We start from the raw sequence: 12,560 nt of genomic DNA, 5'->3' as shown, positions 1-12,560 counted from the left end.
TTAAACTGGCAGCCCTCAAGGGACGGTGAGGACATTTGTTTTGACTTATGGACGGGTTTCTGGAGAATGTGTGGGGTAATGGTAGTTTAGTCTATAATGTAGCAAACGGAAGTCATGACCTTTTCAATTAGAGACTATAGCATGCTGAACTAAGATGAAGAACAGCAAGCTAAGACAACTTGATTCATTTTTCATGCACAAAGGGCTAGCATTTCAGAAAATTGCTGCTGTAACTGATTTGACAGATGTCTGTTTTGTATTATTGTATTGCCATACTTTACGTAGCATACGTAGGCCATAGCTTCACATGATTTTATAGAACAAGGAAATCAAAAGGCAGAACCTGTGCAGTATTGAAAACTTCACTAAATTAAACTAGAATATAGTTAGGAGGCAGCTGCAGTCTAGACAACATCAATAAGACTATTTAAAAAAAAAAGGATACCTCGAACACTGTAAAATGGTAAGTGGGTGATAACTAAAGCCTCAAGCATTTTAAGTTGTATAGGACTGATCTGGAAAATGCACTGGCAAATCAAATTTGTAAAATGGAAAATATGTAAATGCTTGGTTTTACTTGGCAACAACTGCTTGGTAAATTTCCCCTGACGCACCACATAGGAATGTTTCCCAAAACAGTAAGAATGTGCTACATTGGCAATGACTGATGTTAATGATTCCATTAAATCCAAACCAAATCTTTAAAGCTGTTTCAGAAATGAATGACTAGAGATAAACACATACAAAATAAATACATTTTTAGATAAATATGTTTCATTATAGGCCAGGGTAACGCAAAGCTGCTCTGTGTGAAACTAGAGAAACTGGCTGTTAGTACATTAAAATGAAGCAGAATAGAAAAGAAGATATGTTGGCAGTGTTAGCAAATGAATTTCAAAAGTGTCCCTTCCAGGCCAAGGAGAAAAACTAAACTGACCAGAAGGGGGAATCTACAGAGGAGCAAAATGAGTAAAGTGAGAAAGGGAATTAAATACAGCAGACACTATTGAATTGATCAACATAGTAGAGAATCATGTATACCATCTTTGAATTTACAACTGTGTATGGGAATGTATGTTACTGATGTTGCAAAATGAGGTTTGGTTTTTGTAATGCATTTCTATTTTATATGTCGCTATGCATGGTCTTTCTATTTTTTTTCTTCCATTCAAATTTTGTTCTCAATGTAAAGGCAAGTTTGTGGAAAGTTACTGATAAGGTTCCTTCATTGTGTATGGTGTATGGAGGTTGTCGATGACTTGTACTCTGTCTGTGTCTTGTAATCTCTTGTAGTAATATACCTTACTGGCAGGGTGTGTGGATTGTGAGGATGTTTATTAAAAGGACCAAGAGGATACCAAAGCTGTAATGGAGAAAAGTAAAAAAGAAATGTTTAATTACACCGTGTAAGAATTTTTTTTTTTTTTTTTTTTGTTCCTGGGTAGTAAGTGTTATTTCCTAATTGCTTATGCCTCAAAAGTACAGAAAATGGCTATTATTCCCCACAAACTTTGCTTTTGTGACCAGGACAGTGATATTTTGAAATTTACCTATTTTCCAGAACATTCCAGATAGATTCAGTGCTGAGTAAACTTGGAGTAACTTCTAGAACTTTCTAGCAATATAAATAGTAGTATAAATACAGGGGTCTTAAGCCCACCAGTTCAGTTTAGTTCCAGCTGCCTAAGTGGATACATATCTGAATTTTTCTGAGATGGCATCAAGAGGCTGCAAGCATCTGGCAGACGCATTTTGCTATGTCTGCGGCCAATTTATGAAGACAAGAGCGAAGAAGTACTCCATGGAAGCATCTGTTAAGATGTGTGAGGCCTACAAGGCATATTTAGGCATGCCTGTCGGAGAGCAAGACAAACCCTGGGCACCTCATTTCACCTGCGAGCACTGCAAAAAAACTCTGGAAGGTAAGATGGACAATTGTTACTCGGAATTTTATGTTACAAAATTTGTTAATTTTTAAAATTTTAAAAGTTTTTAATTTAAAAATGTTTTACAATTTTCAATGAGCCGTCTTTAGAAGAGAGCAGCAAGTCAGAGAGCGAGGAAGACGTTGTAGATCCAGATGACAATTTCAGAGGTGGAGCTGAGGAGAGAAACCCATACTACCCCAACCAAAAAGACCTCAACGACTGGATTAGAGATCTTGCTCTCACCAAGTCCAATGCCGAGCTTTTGACGTCTAGGCTCAAGCAGTGGAACTTGTTGGATGAAAGTGTGCAAGTCGAAGATCAGAGGAAGCGTCACCAACCTTTTTCCAGCTTCTTCACCCATCAAGATGGGCTCTGCTTCTGCCACAATGTGACCAGTCTGTTCGAGGCAATCGGAATCGCCTGTAACCAGAATGAGTGGCGCCTCTTCATTGACAGCTCATCCAGGAGCCTTAAAGCCATCCAGGAGCCTTAAAGCCGTGCTGCTCCATAATGGTAACAAGTACCCGTCTCTTCCCCTGGCTCACTCGGTGCACCTCAAAAAGGCTTACAACAGCATCAAGACCTTGCTGGACGCTTTGAAGTATGATGAGTACGGCTGGGAGCTCATAGAAGACTGAAATGGTGGCATTCCTGATGGGTCTCCAAGGCGGATTTACCAAGTTTCCCTGCTATCTTTGCCTTTGGGACAGCAGGGACACCAAGGCGCACTACCACAGGTGGGACTGGCCACAGCAGACCGAGTTCTCTGTGGGGAGGAACAACGTCAAGTGGGAGCCACTGGTGGACCCCCGGAAGGTGCTGATGCCACCACTGCACATCAAATTGGGCCTTATGAAACAATTTGTCAGAGCTCTAGATAAGGAGTTGGCAGCCTTCAAGTACCTTCAAGACTTCTTCCCTAACCTGTCTGAGGCAAAGGTCAAAGCCAGTGTCTTCGTCAGAACACAGATAAAGAAGATCCTGGAGTGCAATGAATTCACCAAGAAGCTCACTAGTAAGGAGAAAGTGGCTTGGAACAGCTTTGTCGCAGTGGTTCGGGGCTTCCTGGGCAATCACAAGGCCGAAAACTATGTGGAGCTGGTTGAGACTCTGGTGAAGAACTACGGCACAATGGGCTGTAGGATGTCCCTCAAAGTCCATATCCTTGATGCTCATCTTGATAAATTCAAGGAGAACATGGGAGCGTACTCGGAGGAGCAAGGCGAGCACTTCCACCAGGATATACTGGACTTTGAACGCCGCTACCAAGGACAGTATAATGAGAACATGATGGGAGACTACATTAGGGGGCTGATTCGTGAAAGTGATTTACAGTATAATCGTAAATCTCGAAAAACTACTCATTTCTAAATCTTTTGTAGTCATTTTTGTATTACTTTACTATAAATACATGTTAAATTGAACACGTTTTCTCATTGGAAATAGGTAAATTTCAAAATATCACTGTCCTGGTCACAAAAGCAAAGTTTGTGGGGAATAATAGCCATTTTCTGTACTTTTGAGGCATAAGCAATTAGGAAATTGTGTTACATAGTGTTATGCAACCACAGGTTAGGTATAGGCTTGTTTAGACCAGTGAAATGAAGGCTGCACATGTAATGCCTGATTGGTCCTGCTTGCTGATTCGGATTTGTAATAAAGCAGTAGCATTAAACTGACTAGTTGATTAAACGAATCCTCCCGGGTTAATCAACACAATACGACGCACACCAGTAAGCCAGTTAGCATTGACATTCTTGTTTGATTTTTGGAATTATCCGATGTTTTAGAAACGTCTTTCTTTTTATAACCTACATTCACAAGGGGTATTTTTGTCCAAGATAATATTCTGAATAAATACATATCCACCTGACCAGAAGGGTGAAAAACAATGTGGTACATCTCAATGCTTGAATAAGCAGAAGGGTCTGCATAAATGATGACCACCTCAGGCAAGCAACTGTGACATCTACTTCGTGTATTTTAAGACAAAGCGCTGAAAGGCCAGTAGTAAACAGCGCAGCCACTAAAATTCCTGTTTCGCGGATTTCCGGGCATCACTGGCAAAGGGGGGGGGGGGGGGGGGGGGGGGGGGGGGAGGGGGGGGGTGGGGGGGGGGGGGGGGGGGGGGGTGGGGGGGGGGGGGGGGGGGGGGGGGGGGGGGGGGGGGGGGGGGGGGGGGGGGGGGGGGGGGGGGGGGGTGGGGGGCTGGGGGGGGGGGGGGGGGGGGGGGGGGGGGGGGGGGGGGAAAAGGGGGGGGGGGGGGGGGGGGGGGGGGGCAGTATGCCGTAACGATTTTGTAAGAGGAGTAATGCCAGGCCAATACATGTGGCCAACTGAGCACAAAAATAAAGCACTAATGTGCCCAGCAACAGAGAAGTCACATGTAAGGCAGTGTTCAGTACGGTATGTTCCTAAAAATCCTAACTAGTTTTTAAGACAGGTAAAACATTTAAGAAGGGGCATCACCCACTATGATAGTCAATGTTTTTCCAAAGTTTTTCTTTTACTCTTGCTCAATGGTTACTGCCTATGACATTTCGTTGGTTGAGTGCAATTAATTTGTATTGAAAATGCATGTGAAAGCAAAATTGTGTGGTTACATGATACTTGGCTTTCCTTTCTGTTAACCACAAGATTAAACGTTATGCTCTGAATTGCCCAATTTAGAATACAACTGTTTCAAATGAATGTATGTGCAATACACAAACTATAAAATAGTCAGATTTTTGTATGTTACTAATCAGAGAAATTTGCATCTCCATTTCTTGCAACCATTTAAAAAGACCAGGTTTAATGCAGACTTAGATGCAGAATAGCTGCCTCTGGTATAACAGTTATTTAAATGTATGAACAGCTGCTTCTAGTGACATTTTCACAAATCATAATTCAGCCTTGCCTTCCATGCTTTCTTTCCCATGTTAAAGCTACCATGATATTCCCCTCAGGTAAGAGCAAACTACAAAAAGACATTGCTTAGAGAACATTTTGCATAATTGGATAGGATGGCCAAACAAATCACAAAAGGGTAGAAAATGAAAATTGTGTTATCATATTGTAGTGTGCAAGGTATATTTGTATTTGGACTAGTTTAGGTTGTAATAATAAAATACCTTATATGAATTCAAGTCATGAAGAACCTACTTGATAGAAATAATCAGATTAGAGAATGTTTCTAGTGAATACAAAGGGACAGTTTTATTAGAAATAAAACTAGATAAAGGAAAAATTAAAAGGTGCAACAACTAAACTAAAATCATACAGAAAGGAAGAATTAACTAAACTAAACAGTACAGAAAAGAAAGAATGAACAACACCACCTCACTCCCGCTGGTTGATCAATGATCCAACGCAGTCTATGGCAGATTCCCTTAAAAGGTTACAACTGCATTCCTGACAGCTATTTAAGATGAAGGTTAGTTTTAAAAGGGGTATCATTAGTAACACAAATATTCACTTTCGTGAATATTTGATCATCAAAGCATTGTTAAATCAATCTCATATATATGTTTTGGTCATTAAGGCAATTCTCACTCTTAAGAGATAAAGACACTCTCTGCGTACAGACAACCTATCGAGAATCATCTACTATCAAGATAGCTAAATTTGGATCCTTAAACAAAGAAAAACAATTGCCTTATAAAACCCACATCAATTTGTATAAATCACATACAAACAAATACTATAGTGTTCATTAACTCAAAGCATGAATTGAAAGCAATAATACTTTTCTTACATTCTACCTAAAACAAAACATCAGTTTTACTTTAAGGTCTTTTTATTCTCAAGATCTTAAGAGGGTTAAAACACTTCTTGTTGAATACTTATTGGACGTACGCTGCCTCCTCCAGCTGATCTGTGTCTTCAACAATACAGGCGCTCAAAGGCTCTCCTGCTGGCAAGGACAGGTCCAGGTTCCGGGGTCTGCCTTCCTTGCGTTTCGTCTCCACTTCAGGGTGCAAAACAAACGACTTTGCAAAGAACTAGAGTCATTAACTATTTAGGTATTCCACTGAAACAGCAATTTCTCCACCAATATGTGTACTCTTCGTTTGGTTATGTCTGGGATATTTCACCGCAAAAACCCGGCACTGCTAGCTCAATAAATTGAATATATTTCAATGTTCATCCAACTCTTTCTCTGGTGATCAATCAAGGCTAAGTTAGAGATCTGATTACAAGTACTTGTAGGATTTTAGGTGGCAGACTCCCACACCAAGGCAAACACTAGAATAGTTATCTCGTATTAGAGTGTCCGAAAACAGTATCTCTGTTCCAGTTGGTCGCAGGCTGGATCTTCAGCTTGTCACAGTTCTAGACTTGTTTGTGTATCCAGAACCTTGCATTTCATGTCGAGAGCCCTGTATAAGTGTCTTGATTTGTAATCTTCTCTTTAACCCTGTGATTGGATAGTATGGTTATTTTGGGCGGTCCCTTAGTCCACGTGAAGGTTTTCCCATTGGTTGTTCTCATTCCGATGCAGCCCCTTGTTCTCAATTGGTCCGCTATTCCGCCCCCTGTCGGCTGGATTTATGAGATGGTTATTTTTCTGTCCTAGATGTCAAAGCACACAGAACTGTCTGGCTTGCGGCGCCAAAGGAGTCATTCAGCAATCATGAAGATAAGCCATGTGTCCAGTATTTAGTTTACGACTAAAAGCATTCTTTGTCAGTGGGGGAGTTTCAGACCAGAAACCAAGTAGACACAAATAATTGCTTAAAATCCCCCTCTGTATATTTCAATTCTGTTACTTTCAAAAAATTTTAAAAAAAGATTTGTGAATAGAAAGCTCAAACTGTAAGAAATGATTAACTTTCTGAGATGAAAGAATGGTTATTGTTGTTAATATTATTCTATTCTTGCTGCCTGTATTAAAAAAAAAAAATCAAAAGCACATTAAGAGTTTTGGGGAAGTTACTTTTAAAAAGTAATCTGCTACAACTACAAATTGGGTAGCACTTTATGTCTGTATGTCTGTACTGTGTATTTATATAGTAAATGCATGTGTACTTACAAATAATTACAATTATCATGCATAGTTACAATGTACTTAACGTTTAAATTACCCAGTAATTAGAGACACTTATGGGCTGATGTAAGGATATGTGCAAAGTGGTTTGCGGCTGCAAAATACCCATATTGAGGCCAACATCTGCATGTTGCACACGCAAACCGTGTTTAGCAGCCGTAAAGTGGGGCATTAGCGGCCACAAAAAATGCAGTGTATGTAAAGAATAGTTTTACCTTGTCGTTCTGCACCTGCTATCAAATGAGCACTTCGCCATTGCTAATCAATGTAAATGATATTGAAATGTATTCAAATGAAGAAAAAAGCATGGAATTGTGTGGGGATCTGGAATACTAAGCAGGCGCAAACATTTTAATGAGATCTAAGGATTTTGCCTTGCACTTGAGCAATTGCTGACCCTCCAAAAACTTTGTACCTCCTCTTACAAGATGCAAACCATAGTAGAAGCAAGTAATTAAGAGCTGTATAAAAGCACACACCCCCATAGACCTGTCATTGGCCTCAGGATGGCTGCTGTGGTATACTTCCTGATGAGGCGATGCTTGGCTCTTGTTGAGGACAGGCCGGATAACCTTCAGAGAAGAAGGGCAAGACGGAGAAGACCCAGCATATTTAAACCCAGCATTGACTTTCTCCACTATAGAGGACCATATGGCCTCTTTCGTACCATAATTGATGTTGGCTGAGGCTTTTCTAAATAACTCAGTTTCATGCAGAGTGACCTCAGCTGCAATGACTCTCAGCTCCTCCCCAGAAACATTTCTTTTCCGTACACCAATAGGACTTTGTCTCCCTTCCTCCGACATATTTTTTTGTTTGGTTTGATTTTTGTGCTCCACAAATCTCATACAGCACCTACTGCTCTCTGTATTCCTAACTCACCTCACCTCTGGGCTGTAAGTGGGGCCCCTAATACTCCGATGCACATGCAGCGCTCATTGCTACCCACATTATCATGATTGCAGCTCATTGTTTGTGTGTGTTGAGTAATTTGCATTGCTATTAAGCTTACATAGGCCTGGTCGCTAGGCAATTTGGATTTTTCAACCCTAATTGTTTGCACTACGCCTATCCTTACATCAGCCCCTTAATGTAAGGTGTTACCACAAATTGTTACTTGTCAGGCACAGTTTACACACTACAGATAGATTTTTTTTCAGTTTGGTCAGGCTGCAGCTTGAATTAATTCTTGAATATCCAACTATCAAACCTACTTGTTCCCTCCTCTGACCCCCATTTTCAAGCAAGATGTTCATGTGCCATATAAGGTTTGACTTACAACATTTAAGTGTTTTGGGATTTTATGTTACGCATTATCCAGTCCTTTTATTTATATATATATAAATAAAAACAACTATTCTTTTTTCACATTAAATCAGTAACCGTATTTTGTTATCTTTCAGGAAAAGGAACCATTACAGTTACACATTACTGAAAAATGTAATAAAGGCAAAACAAGATACTGAAAACAAACTATAAACATAAGGTGCTGTGAATATAGTGATCGCTAATCCACTAGGATAGATTATATACTTGGTAGGATCTAAAAACCCCAAATGAATCCCTGTTTCAACTAAAAATATAAATCCAGACTCCTGTTACACACATGTCCAGCGCTCCAACTCTGGTAAACATATGGGGAGGACTTGGCTTTGTTAGCTTTGTTGGCCAGTCTTGTGGTCAGTTGCATAAAACACCTTAAGCTAAATTTCCACTTAGTTTTCCATTTCGGTGTTTCTTAAGTTTAAGGGGCTTGCAGAAAGTAGCTCAAAACACCCAAGTCAATAACCTAGTTAAGGGAAAATGTATCGTTAAGTGTTAGATTTAAACATAATACTTCAGTTGTTTTATGCAACCAGCCCCTGGCTCTTAACTCTTGGCCTTGTAGCAGCACCGAGGTGTGTCAGCTGACCCTTTGCATCACGAGACACTCTGCCAGGACACGCCTACCTACTGGTTAGGGATCCACAGCTGACCAATCATCAACTGCTTATCCCCACAACCAAACACAGCAAGTAGCACGTCCCAGATAGAGCGTTTAACTCTCTAATAACTATTTACAAAACAAAACATAACATAAATCATATAATAAAAAAAAAAATCACTTTCCAAATGCAGGGCCTCTGACCTGCCACACCCCCTAACACTGCCCATTATTGTACTGGATTGCCATTGTCATTATACAGCAGCTTTATATATATATATATATATAAAAAAAAAAAAAAAAAAAAAAGCCACCAACCAGAATATCAATCCTAACTGATGCTTTAAAAAAAGAGGGCAAAAAGCCCAGAAAAAAACTAGAGTGTTATTAACCTCCCCTTTTGACAAGGAAATAAAATCCATTATTAAAAAATTTTCCCCCATAAAACATATTTTCAATTATTCGAATCACTAGTTAGGAAACAGCCAACAGATCAAATAGTACTCTAACAATGAGAAGGGAAGTGCCAGTATTTAATTACTTTACCTTCCCCTAGGGTGTTTGTTTTTTTTTTTGTAAGGATAAAAATACAGCTGTTGAAATAATTAATTTTACAGAATGGAATTCTAATTAAAAAAAAAAGTCTTAAAATACAAACTACATATATGTTCATAAAATAATAATAAAAAAAATAGAAGCATATTTTGTTTACTCATTCTATACATGCATGTTCTAAACATTAGGTGTGCATTGACTTTTTTTTCTTTAAAAAGTGCTATGTTTAAGAACTTTATTTCAAATTATTCATCTATATTGTTACATATTTTTAGAGGAAACAGCCCCCCCCCCCCAAAAAAAAATAAATAAATAAAAATAAAAATAAAAATCACAAATTCCAAGTGATTTACTCTGTTTTTCCACGTAGGGGTAGTTAACAAGTGGAAACTACCATTAAAACAATGGGTAGATAATGTATCTTTAGTCGTACTTGCTTTATTACTGTACTGCTGCTGGTTATGTGATGATCATTTAAACTCTCCTTTGGGAAATACACAACGTGCTTGATTCCTGCAGAAGTGCGCATTCAAGCTCATAGAAACTTGATGGACTTTTGTGGGTGTCCATTTCTTTGAAAACTAGGCCCAATGTGTCAACTCACTTTTCCTGTATCCCAAAAAATTGGTATCAAACAGTTTTTTTTTTCTTTTTAAATAGTGGTTATGAGAGATTTAGGGTAGGGGTCCATTGGTACTTACAAAAGTATAAGTGAAAGCAAACGCATGCCTTGTGTACAGCAGGGGATAATCTCTTGGAGACACAATCAGATATCATTAATACGAATTTCAAGGGACCACAAAAAAAATGGTCTTATTAATAATTCTTACTATAATAGTCTAAGCCAAATGCATACTGTCAATTTTTATTGTAGTTACAGTAACACTGAAATTAAATTTCATTTACAGTACAATGAAAAGTGTTACAAATTTAGAAGTAATGTGTATTTTATTGAAAATATGCTTGTGAGTGAATTTTTAAAAATGAACTGCACATGAAATCTGCATGTCCTATTCTGACTACGGGTATTTTAAAAAAAACACATAACTTTAGCAAGGCATCCACAACTTCAGGGTATTGAACAAATAGGAAATGCTGATGACTTGCGTAAACAGTTTGCTGTTCATAGGCCTGTACTATTGCATTGTTTTTCGGAATGGTTGACAAAGTTCTCATAGGGGGCTCCCGAGTGGCGCATCCAGTAAAGTCGCTCCGCGTGGAGTGCAGGATGCGCCCTTAGCCTAGAAATCGCAAGTTCAAATACAGGCTATGTCACAGCCAACCATGACCAGGAGCTCCTAGGGAGCGGCGTACAATTGGCCAAGTGCTGCCTGGATAGGGAGGGCTTAGGTTGGCAGGGGAATCCACAGCTCGCCACACATCAGCAACCCCTGTGGCCAATAGGGCACCTGTGGTTCTGCAGTGGAGCCACCAGTTGTGTTGTCCTCTGGCACTATAGGTCTGGTGGCATCACTGTAGATCCGCAGTGCAAAAAATGACAGCTTGGCAGGAGCACGCTTTGGAGGACGAGTGCTCCAGCCATGATTTCCTCGAGTCAGCAGGGGGGTTGCAATCAGCAAGCCGAGGATACAGATAATAATCGGGCATACTAAATTGGGGAGAAAACCGGTGTAAAAAATTAGCGACGACTAAATTAAAACAAAACAAAGTATTCATGGGAATGCTGTAAGCTGCAACAACATCTTGCTTTTTCTTGTATGGTTATGCATTATCCACCACTTTCAACACATCCACTTTTGTCAGCAAGGATAATGCGTGATTTTTGCACTGCTTCATGGAAATGGCATTGATGCGTGAGAACTATGGCAACTTGAAAGCTGTGTGTATGGCAACATCACAGGAAGAGCAGCCCTAAAACAGCACTAAAATACAGTACAGTGGCGCTAATCTCAATGCAAGTTAATAAATTTCTGAATATCCTTTACACTTAGCTGATCGAACTAGGGCAATTTGTTTAATTCAAATTTTTCTTGTGTGGGGTATCCAAATTAATTTGCACAGACAAAATTCATGTTAAGTGAATTCATACTGGAAGAAATAATTTTCAATAAGCAACTGCTGAATTTGGCCAAGACATGTGGTATATTCAGTATCAGGAAATTTGTTTAATCCAAGTTCGTTTTGATGAGAATTGACTATATTGTCTGAAAACTGTGTTATTACATTATACAAATACAAAATTGTATCTTAACCTGTTTTTCTAAGTGTTGTAGAAAGCAAGAAGAGAAAAAAATCTAACCCAAGAGCGACTCTGAAATTGGCTAAACTCACCTTAACATGCATATATACACAATACACAGATCCTAAACAGTGAATACAACACACTATCCCAGGAATTAATAAAAGTATTAATGATAGTAAACACCTTAAAAAGAACTGAGGAAAATGAAATTTGAAGCAACTTGCTGTTAAAACACTTGTGTTGCCATTCCCATTGAAGAAATACTTACTGAAGTCTTTAAATTAGGCACTGGATAGTTTTTGTCTTAACTGAAAGACTCAGAACATAGCACACACAAATTAATTAAATATTTTCTTACCACCACAGGTCTTCCCACTGTAAGTTGCACAGACCCATTCATGGCATTCACAGCGCGGTCCGTAATATTTCCCTGGGTCAGTCACTTGACATATGCATATCCCACAATCACATTCTCCTCTGCCACTGCAAATCAAACCATCAGGGGTTCTGCAGCGCCTTTCAGATGATTCTGCAGAGAGCTTACAAGCACCAGAGGCAGTCCTATAACAGAAAAGATCACATATAACAGATTTCATTTCATAACACTATCGTTTTATGCATAAGGACCACTGACCGGTTGTAGGAAATACCTTTAATGTAAACTCTCCTTTGTTTGTGCTCTAAATTGTTTCTTGAGTGCTGCAGAAAACAGCTTAACTCATTTAATTTAATTCCTTAGATAGTGGACATTTAACCTTATGTATTATACCTGCATTTAATACAATGATATTATACAAACAGCCCTGTTTTGATTATCTACAGATCTGGCAATGTTTAGATCAATGGAAAGATAGACCCAAGCAGGGAGACAAACCAAATCAAAACCACAGAGGTGGTTGGAATCCATCACAGTTTATTGGG

The 12,560-nt window shown here is 39.2% G+C and overlaps 1 protein-coding gene across 1 annotated transcript in view; it reads right to left on the bottom strand.

Annotated features, from left to right (window-relative positions):
- The window catches only part of LOC121327875 (integrin beta-like protein 1), an 87,383-nt gene that overhangs the window by 71,488 nt on the left and 3,335 nt on the right, over nucleotides 1-12,560 (bottom strand). Inside the window, exon 2 of the mRNA XM_041272171.1 lies at nucleotides 11,998-12,200. Within this exon, the coding sequence (XP_041128105.1) occupies nucleotides 11,998-12,200 (203 nt within the window). The remainder of the gene's footprint in view (nucleotides 1-11,997; nucleotides 12,201-12,560) is intronic.

This window comes from Polyodon spathula, chromosome 15, assembly GCF_017654505.1.
Source record: "Polyodon spathula isolate WHYD16114869_AA chromosome 15, ASM1765450v1, whole genome shotgun sequence".
NCBI classification, from domain to species: Eukaryota; Metazoa; Chordata; class Actinopteri; order Acipenseriformes; family Polyodontidae; genus Polyodon; species Polyodon spathula.
This window is presented reverse-complemented; position numbering and strand designations above follow the sequence as displayed.